The sequence below is a fragment of the Pristis pectinata genome, chromosome 26, assembly GCF_009764475.1.
Source record: "Pristis pectinata isolate sPriPec2 chromosome 26, sPriPec2.1.pri, whole genome shotgun sequence".
Lineage (NCBI taxonomy): Eukaryota > Metazoa > Chordata > Chondrichthyes > Rhinopristiformes > Pristidae > Pristis > Pristis pectinata.
Genome location: NC_067430.1, coordinates 31919702 through 31939131, shown reverse-complemented (window position 1 = coordinate 31939131; position 19430 = coordinate 31919702). Strand labels below are relative to the sequence as shown.

The 19430-nt window shown below is 48.7% G+C and overlaps 1 protein-coding gene across 1 annotated transcript in view; it reads left to right on the top strand.

Moving 5' to 3' along the window:
* LOC127583271 (uncharacterized) overlaps positions 1-19430 on the top strand; it is a 41200-nt gene that overhangs the window by 8673 nt on the left and 13097 nt on the right. The window contains exons 4-5 of the mRNA XM_052039047.1: positions 7821-7966; positions 18334-18513. Coding sequence (XP_051895007.1) covers positions 7821-7966; positions 18334-18513 — 326 coding nt within the window. The remainder of the gene's footprint in view (positions 1-7820; positions 7967-18333; positions 18514-19430) is intronic.

The window sequence follows — 19430 nt, the reverse complement described above, 5'->3', positions numbered from 1 at the left end:
CGCTCAGGGATAAGGGGGGAATAATGTGCCTGGAGGCGAAGGAGGTAGGGGAGGTCCTATTTTGCTTCAGTGTTCACCAGGGAGAGGGACTTAGACGGATGTGAGGTTAGTGTAGAATGGGCAAATGTGTTTGGAGCATGTCAAGGTTAAGAAAGAAGCAGTGTTGGAGCTACTAAAAAGCATTAGGATAGATAAGTCCCCGGGGTCAGACAGGATATACCCCAGGTTACTATGGGAAGCAGGGGAAGAGATTGCTGGAGTGTTAGTGATGATCTTTGAGTCCTCCCTGGCCACAGGAGTGGTACCGGAGGATTGGAGGATGGCAAATGTTGTTCTGTTGTTCAAGAAAGGTAAAAGAGATAATCCTGGGAATTATAGACGGGTGAGTCTTACATCATTGGTGGGCAAATTATTGGAGAGGATCCTTAGGGACAAGATTTATGAGCATTTGAAGAAGCATAGTGTTATTAGGGATAGTCAACATGGCTTTGTGAAGGGCAGGTTGTGCCTCACGAGCTTAATAGAGTTTTTTTTGAGGAAGTGACAAGACAAATTGATGAAGGTAATGTGGCGGATGTGGCATATATGGATTTTAGCAAGGTGTTCGACAAGGTTCCCCATGGTGGGTTCATTCAGAAAGTCATGAGGTATGGGATCCAAGGAAAATTGGCTTGCCCACTGAAGGCAGAGGGTGGTTGTAGAAGGGGATTATTTGATCTGGGGGTCAGTGACCAGTGGTGTTCCGCAGGGATCTGTTCTGAGACCCCTGCTCTTTGTGATTTTTATAACTGATTTGGATGAGGAAGTGGAAGGATGGATTGGTAAGTTTGCTGATGACACGAAGGTTGGTGGTGTTGTGGATAGTGTAGAAGGTTATCATAGGTTACAATGGGATTTATACAGGATGCAGAGCTGGGCAGAGAAGTGGCAGATGGAGTCAATCCAGGGAAGTGTGAAGTGATTCACTTTGAAAGAACGAACTTGAAGGCAGAATACAAGGTTAATGGCAGGATTCTTAGCAGTGTGGAGGAACAGAGGGATCTTGGGGTCCAAGTCCATAGATCCCTCAAAGTTGCTGCCCATGTTAATAGGGTTGTTGAGAAGGCGTATGGTGTGCTGACCTTCATTAGCCAGGAGACTGAGTTCAAAAGCTGAAAGGTAATGTTGCAGTGATGTAAGACTCTGGTTAGACCACACTTGGAATATTGTGTTCAGTTCTAGTCACCACATTATTGGAAGGATGTGGAAGCTTTGGAGAGGGTGCAGAGGAGATTTACCAGGATGCTGCCTGGGTTGGAGAGCATGTCTTATGAGGAAAGGGTGAGCGAGTTAAGGCTTTTCTCTTTGGGGCAACGGATGAATTTTATTTGCATTGTGAGATTAAACATTGTATTTGTTTTTCTGTGAAAACTAAAGGAAAACAACCACACCTTTGAAAAGTTCAAGTACTTTAGGCTGTCCCTAGCCGTAAATCCATCAATGGAAGAGCTGGAATGGGAGCAAGCCATTCAGCTGCTCATGCCTACTTTGCCAGGGCTGGTTTTCTAGCTCAGAACTTATTTCCTGCAGTAACCCCATATCTCACTTCCCTTAATTTCTAAACTGTAAGAGGTTGGAACCGTGAGCTCTCTGTGCTGAGCATGCTCAGTGACTGAGCCTCTACGGCTCTCCTGGATGGAGAATTCCAAAGATTCAGCATCCATTCCAGACAGAAGTCTCTCCTCATCATAGTCCTGAATGATCCATCACTTATTTTGAGACTGTGACCTCTGGAAATACCATCCTAAACATCATGGCCTGTCAACCCCCATAGGAATGTTGTTTGGTTCAATGAGATCACCTCTCATTTTTCTAAGCTCTAAGGAGTTTAGGACTGGTGTGCTTAATCTCTCCTTGGACAACAAACCTGCTGTCCCAGGGACAGATCTGCTGAACCACTCCCTCTATTGAAAATGTGTCCTTTCTCAGGTAGTGAGGTTAGACTTGTACACGAGTGTTCTAGATGCAGACGCACTGGGGTCAGCTCTGAGCTGCCAGATGTGTTCTGTCCCATTCGTTGTATGGTAGTGTCACACAGCACAATGGAAAGTGTCCTTAGCATGAAGATGAGACATTGTTTAATTTTTATTTGATCACAGGACATTGGCATCACTGGCAGGGCTGGTATTTACTGTCTGCCTCTGAGCAATTAGCTGCCTGTGCCCTCATTACTCTGAGCTTCTTCCAAGGTTGTTCAACGTGACGAAGCACTGGATTGTCAGCTGAGGGAGGACGGTAGATGAGAATTAGATTTCCCTGGCCAGGTTTGACCTGATGACCTCAGATCTCATGGGATCTGGAGCCAACATTAAGGAGTCCCAGGTCACTCCTTCCCACAGTAGAGCACTGTCTAGTGGGGGGAGGGACGTATTTACAGACAGAGGGATGGAGGAGGCTGGCAGGTTGTCTGTAAGTATGCCGGTGTCAGGATGTCTCTTGACCAATCTGCGGAACAGCTCTCCCAGTTTAGATACTAGTCCCCAGAGATTGGTGAGGAGATTATTGGAATATCAGTTAAGCGACTTTGTGCCAGGACACTGCTGGTTTTCCCACAGTCTTTTCTCCCCACGGACAATAAAGTTCTTCTGAAGTATAGCCAATCTTCACAGCAAGCTCCAACAGATAATGATCAGATAATCTGTTTTAGCGTGTTGGCTCAGGAATAAATATTGGCCTGACAGAAGATGAGATAAATAAGATATTTATTAGTCACCTGTACATCGAAACACACAGTGAAATGCGTCTTTTTGTGTTACTGAGAATGGTATCCTCCGCAGCTTGTCGTAGCCTGCTCTGGGGTCATTTAAAAGTCAGTGCCTCCAAAAGAGCAGCACTCCCTTGGTACTGCACTGGAGGCCCAAGTCCCTTCACTGGGCCTAGACACTGCGCCCTTCTGACTTAGAGGTGAGGGAGGTGGATTTTGGAAATGAAGGGGTAGTGCTCAGTGGCACAGCGGGTAGTGCTGCTGTGCCTCATCAGGTGGTGCCACTGCCCCGTGGGTCCAGTGACTTGGGTTCAAGCCTGACCTCTGGCGCTGTTCGTGTGGTGTTTGCACGTTCTCTCTGTGACTGACTCCCACATCCCAAAGACATGCGGGTCAGTGGGTTAATCGGCCTCTGTAAATTGCCCCTGGTGCGTGGGTGAGGGGTAGACTCGGGGGGGGGGGGGAGTTGATGGGAATGTGGGGAGAATAAAATGGGAGTCATGTAGAATTGGTGTAGGTGGGTGGTGGATGGTCAGCACGAACTCGATGGGCAGAAGGGACTGTTTCCATTCTGTATAACTCGTAATGTGACCAAGTTCATGTGCATGGCTGTGGTACTTTGAGTTTGACTCTGGGACGTTGTGTGGTGACTGACATGAATCAATACTGCAAGGTATCGAGGAGCCCCCTTAAAAACGGTCTGGGTGCCGACCAAGGCTGGAGTGTGAACAGCTGATAGACTGAGAGTCAAATGCGCATCACAAGCCAGTCCTGAATTATTTAAAGATACTGAATTCATTTTCTCCATATTATCACTGTGGTTCTAGTTAATACTTCAAAAATTAAATCTTCTCAGTGCTCAGGAACAAGGCAGCGTTTTGTCTCTGCTCTGTGGCAGGCGGCTGCAGCTTCTCTTGTGCTGGGAGCGGAGAAGTTCAGATGGTGTTCACGGGTCTTGTCTTTACAGACTGGGATCAGTTCAGACGTGGGCTCGCTGAGTTCTGGGGCACCCCAGTGCTGGCTCTGGTGATGCTCCACAGCACAGGGTGGTCTTGATTTAAATTACCCGGTGATGACTGAGCCAGGGCTGTGCTGCTCAAATTCAGACCATCATAGGCTGTTTCAAAGATTTAAAATCATTAAGGGAGTTGATAGACCATGAGGAACTATTTCACAGGGTCAGGGGGTAGGGGCAGAGTCTAGAGATTCGAGCCCAGGTCTCCAGATGCTGGGAGTTTGGATGTCTGCCCTCTAACCCTAATCAATGACTGGTCCATTGTTAATGTTAAATCTGAGACTGATGAATTGTTGATAACCACAGGGCATTAAAAGATAAAAGGCAGGGGTGAGGAGCTAGGTCAGAGTTCGTCATCGGCTCGTTGATTGTGGAACAGACTCTGGGGGCATAATGGCCTCCTGATATTCCATAGCACTCCTCTCTGGGAGAGGTGGGAAGTGCATAGTTTGAAGTGCAGCTTCCTATCACACAGGAACCGTGTGTTCAGTAGTTTATTGACAGCACAGTGTTAGTGTGTTGGAAACATCGCGAGGTTGTATTGACCTACTCTAGCATACAACTCTACTGACAGGTCCCATCTAGCTCATCAAAATATTGTGTCGAATTCACACTAATATTGGCAACACATTACTGACAGCTGTAACGGTATACTTAGCTTTATTCCAGCTGAATTGCAAATCAAAGTCCAAGTCCTGACAGCTGCACGGTATACTACCCTTCGATGCGTGAGGTGAGCAGTCTCATTCAGCTGGGTGGCCTCCCTTCTCTGAATCCCACACCCAGGCTTCTTCCTGTCTGACTGTGGGTCAGGTCAGGAGTTAGATCCTGTTTCCAAATCGCATTTCCCTCTGTTCTCCTCCAGAGAGAAAGTACTGCATCGAAACTGCAGTCCCAGTCTGACTGTTTTGTCCATCTCTATGCCGTTGCAGTTCATTGGTTGGTACACTACCACCCAGACTTTCCCTGTCACCTGTTGTGTAGCAGCCAGGGTGTAGATGGGTATACTACTGTAGTCTATGATCTGGTAACACTCTTAACATAGTTTATGTTATGCAATTAGTTACATGATTTTATAACCTAGGCATATCATGGAATTTGCTTGTTTCACTGAAATATTCATACTGTGTTAAAGCACCATCCACCCAGTGACGTCCTGGCTGACCTTATGGTCTCCTACCCGTCCATCTCATTGTACTTGTATCAGAAAATTTACTGTCAGAATAGTCACTGGACTTGGGTCAGGAATGTATGTGAGGTTCAGTGCTGTAGCCAAAACCTCTCTTAATTCTGCAAGAGCTGCAGTATGTTCTGGAGTCAGACCCACTCTGAGTTCTTCTTCAACAAGGGGGCAGCTTTCTGCATGAACCCTTCAGTGTGACTGGCAACAGCCCACCCTCCCTAGGAATGATCTCAGAGCCTTTATATCCTGGGGCAATGGTGGGCGAAGGATAGTGTGCATTGTTTTTGTCCTGTTTTGTGCTTTCCCTGTGTGATCACTCTCCCTAAACACAATCCCTTTTCTCATTATCTGTGCTTTCTTTGGGTTAACTTGTACTCCCACTGACAGGAGGAACTGAGAAAGTTCCCGTGCACCTCCCTCCTCTCTGGTGGAGCAGCAGCTCATCTCCATGTCGTGGCAGGAATTCTGGTTGAGAGAAGGAGCTTGAAAACTGGGCTAGTCACTGGTGAGATATGGAAATCTGGGGAAGACAAGTCCACGTATATTGGAATGTCCAAAATCCCTCACTAGTGTCTAATACTGTAAACCGCTCGTCCTGGGGAAGCTGTTTCATGATTGGCCACACTTGGGCCATTAAGGGAGTGACTTTAATTCCTGGTCCTCAGTTGCCAGGTGCAGGGGCTGTCCAGGGAATTGTTGGTGGAAACTTTGGGTGTAATGCACCCACCGGACATCAGCTCTGCCTGCTCAGGAAGTCCTTGTTTCTGGGGCTGGTGCCCTGGTTCTGATGTTAGCTGAGCCCTTTGACTCTACCACAGTTGTGCTGGTGAGTAGCAGGCACTGGCTGAAATTGCTCAATAAGTTGTTGTGCTTCCTTAACTGTAGTCAATTCCTCTGGCTTTAACCATAACTCAGCCACAGTAGAAACCCTTTCTCAAGATAAACATGCTGGACCTGTGTTAGGCAAATCAGTCTCACTGGCCATCTCCCCTTTACACAAGGCACTGTTTCCTCATTATGTCTGATCCAAATGTTGTCTCCGGGTTGTCCAGTTGAAACAAGCACACAGGAATGTTTCAGACTGTACTTCCCAAGTTTGAATAATAAGTTAATTTCCATTTCAGTCAGTGAGTGGCCAGTAAAACCACTCAGTTATTTCATTTAAATTTGGCAGAAGGGATCTATTCCTTTATTCTGACCTGGGAACCCGGGTGTTGGAGAGCACCCGGGGAGTATCCCATAAAAACATATTAGGGCAGCCCCTCCCTCAGTTCTGCTGTTGGCCACCCGATGGGATCCCATCTCCTTTACAAACTCAGTAGAATGAGGCCCAACACCATCAATAATCTGGATTAGTTCAGGCGTCACCAGCTGTACCAGGGCCAGTGTCACATATGGGGCTGTGAGCTGACATGGTGCGTTTACGTTACAGTTCTCCCGTCCCTTCTAGGGGCTGAGATGATCGGGGAAACGTCTGATTCTGACCTCTGGGACTACCATCGGAGTGCTGTACAGTCACAGGCAAAACATCTGGTTCTCCCACAGTTACAGCATTCCCTATCATGTGATTGCAGGCATGGATCTACCTGGAGAGTGTCCCCTTTCATAGGCTGGTGATGGTCCCTTCAATGGACCCTGACTCCATCCCTCCTTTGTCCAACCCGCTCCCACAGTTCCTGAGTTAAGGCCGTGCTTTGCCCTTGCTGTATCTCCTTTACTCGGGCCCTTTTCTGTGCACACATCACAGCCCAGAGAGCCCAGGGTCCAGTGTGGGTCTGACCCCCAGATCACAACCCTCACACACCTTCAGACTGTTCCGATTTGAGTGTGTGTACCAGCGGGTCAGGTTGTGTGCAGTCACTCGCCTGTATGCCAGCCTCTGCCACAAACAGGCAGCCTGAACTTCAAACAGTGAGAATCCTCAGAAAACAGAAGTTGTTGTTAACCTGGACATCAGCTTCTCGTGTTACATTGATTATTGCAATAAGAGATGTGAGGAAAGCAATGTTAAACGTTTCACAATCCTCAGGGCACAGGAAGAATGTGGTTGTGTCATCCTGACCAATGAAGACAGTGATTGATAGAGTTTGGATATTTGAGGGACATGGGGTTGGTGCAGGAAGGTGGTGCCGAGGTAGGACCTTATTGAGAGAACAGGCTCGAGGGGCTGAATGGCCCCATGGTTCTCATGTTCTGGTGAAAAGCTTTATCAGTTTCACTGACTCGTTTCTGAAGTGATTTAATGTATTCACATTTGTTCTAGCTTAACTAAACAGAAATGTGGTTTCAGTTTCCATATGTACACTAACCACACCTGGCTGCCTTTCCCCTCAGCTCCCTCAGCCTCTCCACACTGTCAGTCCGGCATACAGCAGTGTGTGAGCAGAACTTCCCTCCAAATAAGAATGAGGAGGCAAGGGTCCTCAGTCTCCATCTATGACCCAGCCTCTGACTCTGTCCCTCTCCTGGAATCTCTTTGAAACTCAGCTGTTCACACTGACGTCGAGATGATCTTCAGATCCGAACTCCACTCTTTCCCAGCTCGTTAATTCCGCCTCCTCCACAGTTGTTGTAGTTCTTTGCTGCTGAAACCTTTATCCAAGCCTTTGTAAAATGTGGTAGCTAATGGTTTTGTTGCCAGTGTTATAACTTGCAGCAAGTTCCAATCAAACGTCAGCCTGTGTCTGACATCGGCTTCTAGTTAAAATTTGTCTTTTCCAACTGCTTCCTGATCTGCTTCCCCCCCCCCCCTTCCCAAGATCGCTGCATGTTGTGTTCCTCCTGATGAGCTATACAGTTTGGGTGATTACAGGTGCTTTATTGAATGAGTTACTACCAGTAACTCTGGGACTGACACACTGCTCTTTCTGCTCCCTCAGTCTTCTGCATTTACTATGTGTTACGTGGGGTGCTGCAGGAGAACCGGCAGGAGCTGCTGGCCTTTATTCTGTCCATTTTGTTGGTTTTGGTCCGTTCTATGGTAAACTTCATTGTGGCTGGACCAGAGGAAAAGAAATCTGTTGAGGTGAGTGTCAAAGCTTCTCTGCAGCTAACAGCTGCCACTCATTCTCTGAGCACCTGTTGGTTCCAGAACACACAGCCCCGTTTCCTTGGCGCAGTGAAGCAAAGTGTTGTGTGCCAATCAACAAAACTGCAGATGCTGGAAATCTGAAACAAGAATAAAATGCTGTAAAAACTAGCAGCTTAGGCAGCATCTGCGAGGAGGGAAACAGTTCATGTGGGTCCCAGTGGGAACGCCCCATTCCACAGACCTAACTATGATCAGAAACAACACTAGTGCCATTCAGAGGGAGTGCCACCTAGTTGGAGGGTCAGTGCTGAGGGAGCACCACAGGTCAGAGGGCCATGCTGAGTAACCTGCATAATTACTAATGTGTCTGTTGTTATGTCATGTTCTGTCAGTTAATAACCTACAAAGTTTCCAATGTCATGACACAAAGCTGCAAAACATTTTCACTTTTAAGTGCTGATGCAACAGTCTCCAGTGTTGGCAGTTGTGAAAGATCCTTCTCTAAGTATCAGAATGTTTTGCAAGTTTATTGAAAAGGATCCTCCTCTTCCAGGAAGGCAGCTGTTAAATTACAGGTTTCAGTATTGCATACGTTTTCTTGTTGATGTGGGGATTACACACCAGTGTTTTGTTGATTTTCTTTATGCATCGAGGTGAGAGGGGGGTGAGCAGACGGGCACAATGAACGTGTAGGAGCAGAATCTCAAAGATCATTCCTCAGCTCACCCTTCCTTTTACACTCTATTCCTTGTTTGGTTAGTGGTCCATTCTCTAATCTCATTTCCTTTGTATATTTATAAATTATTCTTATTATGGAATGGGAAGCCCTGTATCCAAGGAAACGCTGATGGTCATCTTGTAAGCAGTGTGAATACAGCATAAAATTACAAAGCAATAGGTTGAGCAAATAGGGAACATTGTTCCTGCAGCCAGTGGACTGTTTATGTGCACTGTGAGGCCACTATCTGGACACCACTCAGTTTCACTAAAATAGACTGTTAATCACAATCACGTGACAGGTTTGTGGGATCTTCCTGTGTTCAGATCGGCTGAATAATTATTTCTAATAATTACTTACTTAGTCTACCACTTCCTCCCTATTTAAACAGTAGAACCATGTAAACCACACTGGCAGATGGAAGATAGAGTTGTAGGAAAATTAGAAAGGCAAAGTATTCTTGAAGTAGTAATGGATTGCAAGGTGTTGGTGTTAAGAGAGACCTGGATGGCTTCATGCACGAATCATTGAAAGCTAACATTTAGCTTCATCATGGCGACACGAGAGACTGCCCTCACCCCATTCTCCGCCCCCCCATCCGACATAACGGGGACAGGGGTCCCCTTGTCCTCATGTACCACCCTACGGACCCCTACATTCCAACACATCATTCTCCGCAACTTCCACCATCTCCAATAGGATCCCACCATCGGCCACATCTTCCCTTCCCACGCCTTTCCTCTCCATTTTCCGCAGGGATCGTGCTCTCTGTGACTCCCTTGTCTACTCCTCCCTCCCCACCAATCACTGCAAAGTGTTACACCTGCCCCTACACCACCTTCCTCACCGCCATTCAGGGCCCCAAACAGTCCTTCCAGGTGAGGCAGCGCTAACGTGTGAATCCATCAGGGTCATTTACTGCATCTGGTGCTCCCGGTGAGACCCGACGCAGATTGGGTAACCCCTTTGTCGAGCACCTGCGTTCCATCCGCCACAACAGCCAGGATCTCCCAGTGGCCAACCATTTTAATTCCACTTCCCATTCCCACACGGACATGTCTGTCCACGGCCTCCTCTACTGCCACGTTGAGGCCAGATGCCGGTTGGAGGAACAACACCTCATATTTTGCCTTGGGAGTCTCCAACCTGACGGCATCAACATCGATTTCTCCAACTTCTGGTAACCCCCCCCCCCTTTGTTTTCCCTCGTTCCTGTGGTCCTGTCATCCCTTCTCTTTCCCCACCCCCGCCCCTCATGACCCACCCACCTCTTTCCCTTTATTCCATGGTCCACTGTCCTCTCCTATCGGATTCCTTCAGCCCTTTGCCTCTTCCACCCATCACCTCCCAGCTTCTCACATCACTCCCTTTTACCGCCCCACCCCCCACACCATCCCACCTTCCCCCTCTCCCCTGGACTTGCTTATCACCCGCCAGCCTGTGCTCCTCCCCCTACCCCTACCCTTTTATTCTGGTTTCTGCCCTTTCCCTTTCCGGTCCTGATGAAGGGTCTTGGCCCAAAATGTTGACTGTTCATTCCCCTCCATAGATGCTGCCTGACCTGCTGAGTTCCTCCAGCATTTTGTGTTTGTTGATTTAACTTCATCGACCAATTAGGAGGACGAAAGTTATCGGCCTTCATTGCAAGAGGATTTTCAGTACAAGAGTAGTGATGTTTTAGTCCAGCAATACAGGGCAAAATATAAACTGCAGGAAGAACTCAGTGGGTTGGGCAGCATCTGTGGAGACAAAAGGGTTGGTCAACGTTCTGGGTTGAGAGCCTGCATCAGGACTGAGGGTGCAGATGGGAGATGACCAGTGTATGGAAGTGAGAGAGAGGGGTGAGGCAGAGGCTGATAGGTGGAACTAGATAAGGAGGGGATTATGGGTAGGTGGAATAAAGTGAGGGAGGGGATAGGAAAGGTGGGTGTGTGGGTGTGGGTGGGTGTGTGGGTGGGTGGGTGTGTGGGTGGGTGGGTGATGAGCAGATGGAGTAAGGTGGTGGGGAGGAGTTGATCAGTCTGGGTAATAAGAGGGGGAGGGATGGAAAGGGTGAACAAGACCCTGGGTGGAGTGGGAAAGGAACACAGGGAGGGGTACCTGAAATTGGAAAACTCAATGTCCATACCATTGGGCTGTAGGCTGTCCAAGCAGAACATGAGATGCTGTTCTTCTGGTTTGCATTTGTCCTCACTGAGTGGAGAAGGTTGAGGACAGACAGGTTGGTGTGGGAATGGGAGTTGAAATGACACGTAACTGGGAGCTTGGGGTGGCCATAGTGACCGCAGCGCAGGTTTCCTGCAGAACAGTCACCTAGTCTACGCTTGGTCTTGTTGATGTAGGGGAGGCTACATTGGGAGCATTGAATGCAGGAAAGGGGATGAGGTCATGCAGAGTGAACATAGGGGTTAGGGAAGAAGTTAAAGGTAGTAATCTCTGGATTACTTCCAGTACCACGTGCTGGTGAGGGTAGGAATAGGTGGATATGGCAAATGAATGTGTGACAGAAAAATTGGTGTTGGGGGTGGGGATTCAGATTTTTGGACCATTGGGATCTCTTCTGGGGCAGAGGTGACCTGCAGAGAGCTTGACCTGAACTGGAGAGGAACCAATATCCTGGCAGGCAGATTTGTTAGTGCTACTAGGGTGGGTTTAAACTGGATTGGCAGCAGGTTGGGATCCTAAGCAGCAGGGAGGCAAATGTGAGGCTGGAAAGTGATACAGAAGTCAGTGACAGCAAGTTGAATAGGAACGACAGGCAGGAGAATGGCAGGGATTGAGGAAAATCCATGGGATTAAATTGCATTTATTTCAATGCGAGAGGTCTGGCAGGTAAGGCGGATGAACTCAGAGCATAGATAGCTATGTGGGACTGAGATAATACAGCCATTACAGAAACATGACTAAGGGACAGGACTGGCAGCTTAATATTCCAGGGTACGGGTGCTTTAGGTGGGATAGAGGTGGAGGAAAGAGAGGAGGGGGAGTTGCATTTTTGATTAAGGGAAATGTCACAGCAGTGGTCAGAGATGAAATTACTGAAGGATCATCCGGTGGGGCTTTATGGGTGGAGTTGAGAAATAAGAAGGGGATGGTCACATTGTTGGGATTGTACTATAGGCTCCTTAATAGTCAACGGGAATTAAATTAACAAATATGCAGGGAGATTGTGGAGAGTTGCAAGAATAATGGGGTTGTTATAGTAGGGGATTTTAACTTTCCTAACATAATCTGGGAATGCCATAGTATTATGGGCTTACATGGGGTGGAATTTGTTAAGTGCGTTCAGGAAAGTTTTCTCAGGCAATATATAGAGGGCCCTACTAGGGAGTGGGCAAAGTTTGACCTATTCTTGGGTAATAGGGTGGGGCAAGTGACCGAGGTGTCAGTGGGGGAGCACTTTGGGACCAATGACCATAGTTCTATTAGTTTTAAAATAGTTATGGAAAGGGACAGAACTGGTCCACAGGTTCAAGTTCCAAATTGGGGCAAGGCGGATTTTTACGGTATGAGACAGGAGCTTGCAAAGTTGATCGGAGCAGGTTGTTTGTGGGCAAAAGGACCACAGGCAAGTGGGAGGCTTTTAAAGGTGAGACGGTGAGAACTCAAGGTCTGCATCTTCCTGTTGGAGTGAAGGACAAGGCTGTTAGGGGTGGGGAACCCTGGATGACAAGGGATATTGAGGCCCTGGTCAGGAAAAAGGAGGCATGGGCCAGGTACAGGCAGCTGTTATCAAGTGAACCCCTGGAGGAGTACAGGGGATGCAGGAGTGTACTCAAGAAGGAAATCAGGAGGGCAAAAAAGGGGCAAGGGAGAGCTTTGACAGAGAAGATTAAGGAGAATCCAAAGAGATTTTATAAGTATATTAAGGGAGAAAGAGTAACCAGAGAGAGAATAGCGCCCCTCAAAGGCCAAAGTGGAACCTTTGTGTGGAGCCACAGGAGATGGGCAGGTCCTTAATGAATACTTCTCCTCTGTGAAAAAGGACATGAAAACTTTGGAACTAGGAAAAGAAAATGGGGAGGACTTGGGGAAAGTCCATTTTACAGTAGAGGTGGTGCTGGATGCCTTAAAAGGTATGAAGGTAGACAAATCTCCAGGGCCTGACCAGGCACATGCAAGAACACTGTGGGAGGTGGAGAAGAAATTGCGGGAGCCCTGGCTGAGATATCTGCATCGTCATTAGCGACAGGTGAGGTGCCAGTAGACTGGAGGGTGAATACATGTCCTTTTCCACAGAGGAGAAGTATTCATTAAGGACCTGCCCATCTCCTGTGGCTCCACACAAAGGTTCCACTTTGGCCTTTGAGGGGCGCCATTCTCTCTCTGGTTACTCCTTCTCCCTTAATACATTTATAAAATCTCTTTGGATTCTCCTTAATCTTCCCTGTCAAAGCTCTCTCTTGCCCCTTTTTTGCCCTCCTGATTTCCTTCTTGAGTATACTCCTGCATCCACTGTACTCCTCCAGGGATTCACTTGATCCCAGCTGCCTGTACCTGGCCTTTATTTAAGAAGGGCAGCAAAGAAAATCCTTGGAACTATAGGCCAGTAAGTCTAACATCTCTGGTAGGTAAGTTACTGGAGAGGATTCTGAGGGATAAGATATATGTACATCTGGAAAGGGGTAGTCAGCATGGCTTTGTGTGTGGGAGATCACATCTTACAAACTTGATTGAGTTTTTTTGATGAGGTGACCAAGAAAGTCGATGAGGGCAGGGTGGCAGACGTGGTTTATATGAACTTCACTAAGGCCTTTGATAAGGTTCCACAAGGTAGGCTGCTCTGGACAGTAGATCGTATGGAATCCAGGGAGAGTTGGCTAATTGGATACAGATTTGGCTTAATGGCAGAGGGTGATGGTGGAAGGTTGCTTCTCGGACTGGAGGCCCGTGACCAGTGGTGTGCCTTGGGTCAATACTGGGCCCATTGTTGTTTGTCATCTGAACGATTTGGATAAGAATGTACAGGGCACGGTCAGTAAGTCAGCAGATGACACTAAAATAGGTGGTATAATAGACAGTGAAGAAGGGTGGTATAATAGACAGTGAAGAAGGTTATCAAAAATTACAGGGGGATCTTGATCAGCTGAGTAAGTAGGTCAAGGAATGGCAAATGTAAGGTTTAGAACATAGAACATTACAGCACAGGACAGGTCCTTCAGCCTACGATGTGCCAATATTTTATCCCACTCTAAGATCTAGCTAACCCTTCCCTCCCACATAATCCTCCATTTCTCTATCTTTTATGTGCCTATCTAAGAGTCTCTTAAATGTCCCTAATGTATCTGCCTCCAGCACCTCTGCTGGCAGTGCGTTCCATGCGCCCATCACTCTCTGTTTAAAAAAATCTCACCTCCGACATCCTCCCTCCACCTTCTTCCAATCACCTTAAAATTATGCCCCCTCCACTTAGCCATTTTCACCCTGGGAAAAAAGGTCTCTGACTGTCCACTCGATCTATACCTCTTATCATCTTGTACACCTCTGTCAAGTCACCTCTCATCCTCCTCCTCTCCAAAGAGAAAAGCCCTAGCTCGCTCAACCTATCCTCATAAGACGTGCTCTCCAATCCAGGCAGCCTCTTGGTAAATCCCCTCCGCACCTCTCTAAAGCTTCCACATCCTTCCTATAATGAGGCGACCAGAAATGAACACAATACTCCAAGTGTGGTCTAACCAGAGTTCTATAGAGCTGTAACATTACCTCATGGCTCTTGTACCCCGACTAATGAAGGCCATCACACCATATGCCTTCTTAACAACCCTATCAACCTACGCAGCAATCTTGAGGGATCTATGGACATGGACCCCAAGGTCCCTCTGTTCCTCCACACTGCTGAGAGTCCTGCCATTAACCTTGTATTCTGCCTTCAAATTCGATCTTCCAAAGTGTTGCATTTTGGAAAGTCAAATCCAGGTAGGACTTTCACAGGGCCCTGGGGAGTGTTGCAGAACAGAGGGACCTTGAAGTACAAGTACATGGTTCACTGAAAGTGGAGTCACAGGTAGACAGGGTGATGAAGAAGGCTTTTGGCAATCTGGCCTTCATCAGTCAGGGCATTGAGTACAGAAGTTGGGAGGTCATGGTGCGGTTGTACAGGATGCTGGTGAGGCTACACTTGGAGTATTGTGTTCAGTTTTGGTCAGCCTGCTATGGGAACGATGTTACTAGTAAACTGGAAAGAGTGCAGAAAAGATCTTAACAAGCATGTTGCCAGGACTTGAGGGACTGAGTTACAGGGAGAGGTTGAACAGGCTAGGACTTTATTCCTTAGAACGCAGGAGATCTTATAGAGGTGTACAGAATCACGAGGGGCATAGATAAGGTGAATGCACCCTGTCTTTTTCCCCAGAGTTGGGGTATCAAGAACTAGAGGGCACAGGTTTAAGGTGAGAGGACAAAGATTTAATAGGAATTTGAGGAGCAACTTTTTTTTTTACACAAAAGGTGGTATCTACGTGGAATGAGCTGCCAGAAGAAGTAGTTGAGGCAGGTACTATAAAAACTTTTAAAAGATAGTTGGACAGGTACATGGATTGGAAAGGTTTAGAAGGTTATGGGGCAAACGCTGGCAAGTGGGGCTAGCTTGGATGGGACATCTTGGTTGGCATGGACCAGTTGGGCCGAAGGGCCTGTTTCCGTGCTGTGTAACTCCGTGACAGTACATGAGGCTGGAGGAGGTGCACATGAATCTCTGCCTCACCTGGAAGGGCTGTTTATGTCCCTGAATGGTGCCGAGTTTCGACAGTTGAGATGTGTTCTCATTGTAATTCTTATGGGGCTTGCTGAGGTAAATAAGAAGTTTGTTTCCCCTGGCTGGGGTTCCTCAAAGTTTGGGTTTAGTCATTCCAACCAGAGTGAAGCTTTGGAATTCTCCACTCAAGAGGGCCGTGGACAGTGGCCACTGAGTCTATTCAAGGCAGAGATCCATAGATCTTTCCATAATAAGGGAATCGAGGGGTTAGTTCAGGAAAGTGCTTCTGAGGAAGAAGATGATCCCTGATCTTATTGAACCATGGAGCAGGTAGAAGGGGCAGAATGGCCTACAGCTTCTGTTTCTTTTTTTCTTTTGGGTCTTCCAGTCCTCTGACCCTGACCCTGAGCCACAGAGGACAGGAAATCTTTTTCCTGTAGGTAAGAAGGTAATAAACAGGAGGAGGCCATTTGGCCCTTCAAGCCTACTCTGCCAAAGAAGATGGCAAACTGTGTGCCTCAGCCACCATTTCCCATCACCATCTCCATGTCCCTTCTACATCCGTCCTGTCAGCCAAACTCTCACCCACTCACTCAGCTCCTCCCCGGCCCCCTTCTGCACCCTCCTCCACGCACACAATTCCACCCATTTGAGTACCATCAGCAAAGTTGGAAATATGGCACTTGGTTCCTTCAGCAGAATTGTCCACATGGAGGGTGAAGTGTTGGTCTGAGCGCTGGCCCCTGTGATTCCCCCCAGTCAGAACCTGAGAAAGACCCATTTATTTCCACTCTCTGCTTTCTGCCTCTTAACTAATTCCCAGTCCATGCCAGTCTGTTGTCCTCAAATACATAGTTCCCTGAAAGTGGGGACACAGGTAGAGAGGGCAGTACATTCACTGGCCGAGGCATTGAGGACAGGAGTTGGGACATCATGTTATGGCTATACAAGTCGTCGGTCAGCCCACACTTGGAGCATTGTGTGCAGTTCTGGTCACCTCATTGCAGGGAAGATGTGAGAAAGCTCGAAAGGGTGCAGAAAAGTTCACAAGGGTGTAGCCTGGATTGGGGGGCTTGGGTTACAGGGAGAGACTGGATAGGCTGGGTCTGTTTTCCCCGGAGCAAAGTGGGCTGAGGGGTGACGTGATGGAGATGTACAAAATCATGAGAGGCATTGAAAGGGTAGACAGAGTCTGTTTGCCAGGGTAGGGGTGTCTAACACTGGAGGGCAGAGGTTTAAGGTGAGAGAGAGGAGGTTTAAGGGGGACCTGAGGGGTAAATATTTCACACACACAGTGGTTGGTATCTGGAACGAGCTGCCAGAGGTGGTGGAGGCAGGAACAGGAACAACATTTAACAGGGACAGGTACCTGAATGAGCAGGGCACAAGGGTGTGGAATTAATGCAGGTGTGGGATTGGCATAGATAGGCATGAGGGTCGGCATGGACATGACGGGCCAAAGGGCCTGTTTCTGTGCTGTATCACTCTGTGACTCTAACTTCTTGAGCTCTAATTTTGCAGATTTATCTGCCCTTCTATTGCGTCTCTGCGGACCGATCTTCTGTTATTGACTGAATTCCCCACCTTCTCTCAGCTCTCTCTCCCTCCCTCCGCCCCCCCACTCTCCCTCAGTCCACCCCCTGCTCCCCCTCCCTCCGTGCCCCCGCTCTCCCTCTCCCTCTCTGTCCCTCTGTACTCCCTACTCTTCCTGCTGAAATCTCACTTTATCTGTGGTTCTGCCCACTGATCTGAGACATCTCTTTCTCTCTGCACACGTTCTGCCAGACACGGTGAACCTCTCTCTTCTGGAATCGGAAAATGATGTTCAAAGCCTCCACAATTTCCTCTTTTGCTTTCCTCAAGAGCCAGAACCAACATGTACTGCCCATGTGCAGGTGGGGGCGAGCTGCCATCCTGCACCGCTGCAGTCTGTGTGCTGAGGGCCTCCCCTCAATGCAATGGGCAGGGAGTTGCAGCTTTTAGATCCGGTGGAGATGAGGAAACTGAAGTGAAATGTGTAACTGCTGTTCCCAACCAGGAAGGTGCGGGAGGGTTGGAGGGCCCCTGCTGGTAGCAGAGTTCCTAAGTTCGGGAGGGGCTGCTGGACTGGTCTGGTTGAGTAACTGCAGTGCATTTTGTAGGTAGAATCACAGCGCGGAAACAGGCCCTTTGGCCCAACTGGTCCATGCCGACCAAGATCCCCATCTAAGTTCATCCCATTTGGCCCATATCTCTAAACCTTTCCTATCCATGTACCTGTCTAAGTGTCTTTTAAATGTTGTTGATGTTCCTGCTTCAACCATTTCCTCTGGCAGCTCGTTTCATAAATTGACCACCCTCTGCGTGAAGAAGGTGCCCCTCACGTTCCTATGAAATCTCTCCCCTCTCACCTTAACGCTATGCCCTCAAGTTCTTGATTCCCCAACCATTGGAAAGACACTATGCCCCTCATGATTTTATACACTTCTATAAGATCATCCCTCAGTCTCCTACACTCCAAGGAATAAAGACCCAGCCTGCCCAACCTCTCCCAATAACTCAGGCCTTGGAGTCCTGGCAGCATCCTTGTAAATCTCCTCTGTACTCTGTCCAGTTTAATGACATCTTTCCTATAGCAGGGCGACCAAAACTGAACACACCGTCTTGTACAAATGCAACGTAACCTCCCAACTTCTGTGCTCAATGCCCTGCTGGTCATTGCCTGGTACACACTGCAGCCACAGTGCCGGTGGTGGAGGGAGGCATTGTGTGCTTTGTCCTAGAAGTTGTTGGACTTCTTGCATGATGCTGCAGCTGCACTCATGCAGACAACTGCAGAGAGCAGTGGAGCAGCAAGGTGCGGGGGTCCCTGTCAGTCAGTGGAGGTGCTGACGGTTCCAAAAGGCCGGGGCATTGATTGACAACCACAGCGTGGGACTAACTTTGCTCATTCCACCCGGTGTGTTTCAGATCCGGTTTGGGTGCAGTGTGGCATTCGGGGTGTTTCTGATGGCAGTGACTGTTGGCTACCTGATCAAGAGCCCCAGCCTCATGGCCTTCCGAGTTGGTGGTGCCCTGGAGAGCACACAGTCCCAGTACCTCACCCTGACCCTCTGCTTCTCTCTGGTGACCTTCGATCTTCAAGCTCAGGTGACCGTGTGGGGATAAACATGTTTATGTGTGTTCTGAGATCTCTGATCACTGGCCCTCCTGCCACATGGTGCGGTTCCTCACCAATTACTCTGTTACAGCCCTTTGCAATGTCAAACACTTCCATTATCCCCGTCACTGCTCCAAGGAGAATCGATTCCACCTCCCTGTGTGACCCAGAACTCTCACCACTGGGATTGTTTTGGGAAATCACCTCGTTACCCTTCCCGAGCATTGCCACCCTTCCCAAAGTGTGGTTCCCAATCCTCCCACCAGGGTTCCTGAATTCACCAAATGTTGGTGGGTCTTTGCTTGTTGATGACTGTGGGTAGACTGGCCTGGGTCACTGCAGCCACACGGAGGGGAGTGCAGTGACTCTGCTCTCACGCTGAGGAACTGAAGCAGAGTAGCATGTGCGAGTGCTGAATGTGAAGGTGAATGTGCAGTTAGTGGGGTCCGCGGGCAGCTGGTGGGGGGGGTCCGCGGGCAGCAGAGGATCCCACTTCCATCGTGGCTGCAGCTTCCTCTGTCCCTACAACCTTTTCCCCTTGGTCCTTCGGTTTATTTTGCTTCCCCCACCCCTGACTGCCTCTGAACAGAGGAGTTGCTGCCGGGTCTGGAGTCGGTGTCAGTGAGGGGTCCCTCGGTGCTGGGGCCAGAGTCAGTGACGGGTCCCTCGGTGCCAGGTCTGGAGTCGGTGCCGGGCCCAGGGTCAGTGACGGGTCCTTCGGTGCTGGGTCTGGAGTCAGTAAGGGGTCCCTGGCTGCTGGGGCCGGAGTCAGGGGTCCGGAGTCACTGATGGGTCCCTTTGCGCCAGGTCCGGAGTCGGCACCGGGCCCGGAGTCAGTGACGGGTCCCTTGGTCTGGAATTGGTGCTGGGTCCCTTGGTCTGGAATTGGTGCTGGGTCCGGGGTCAG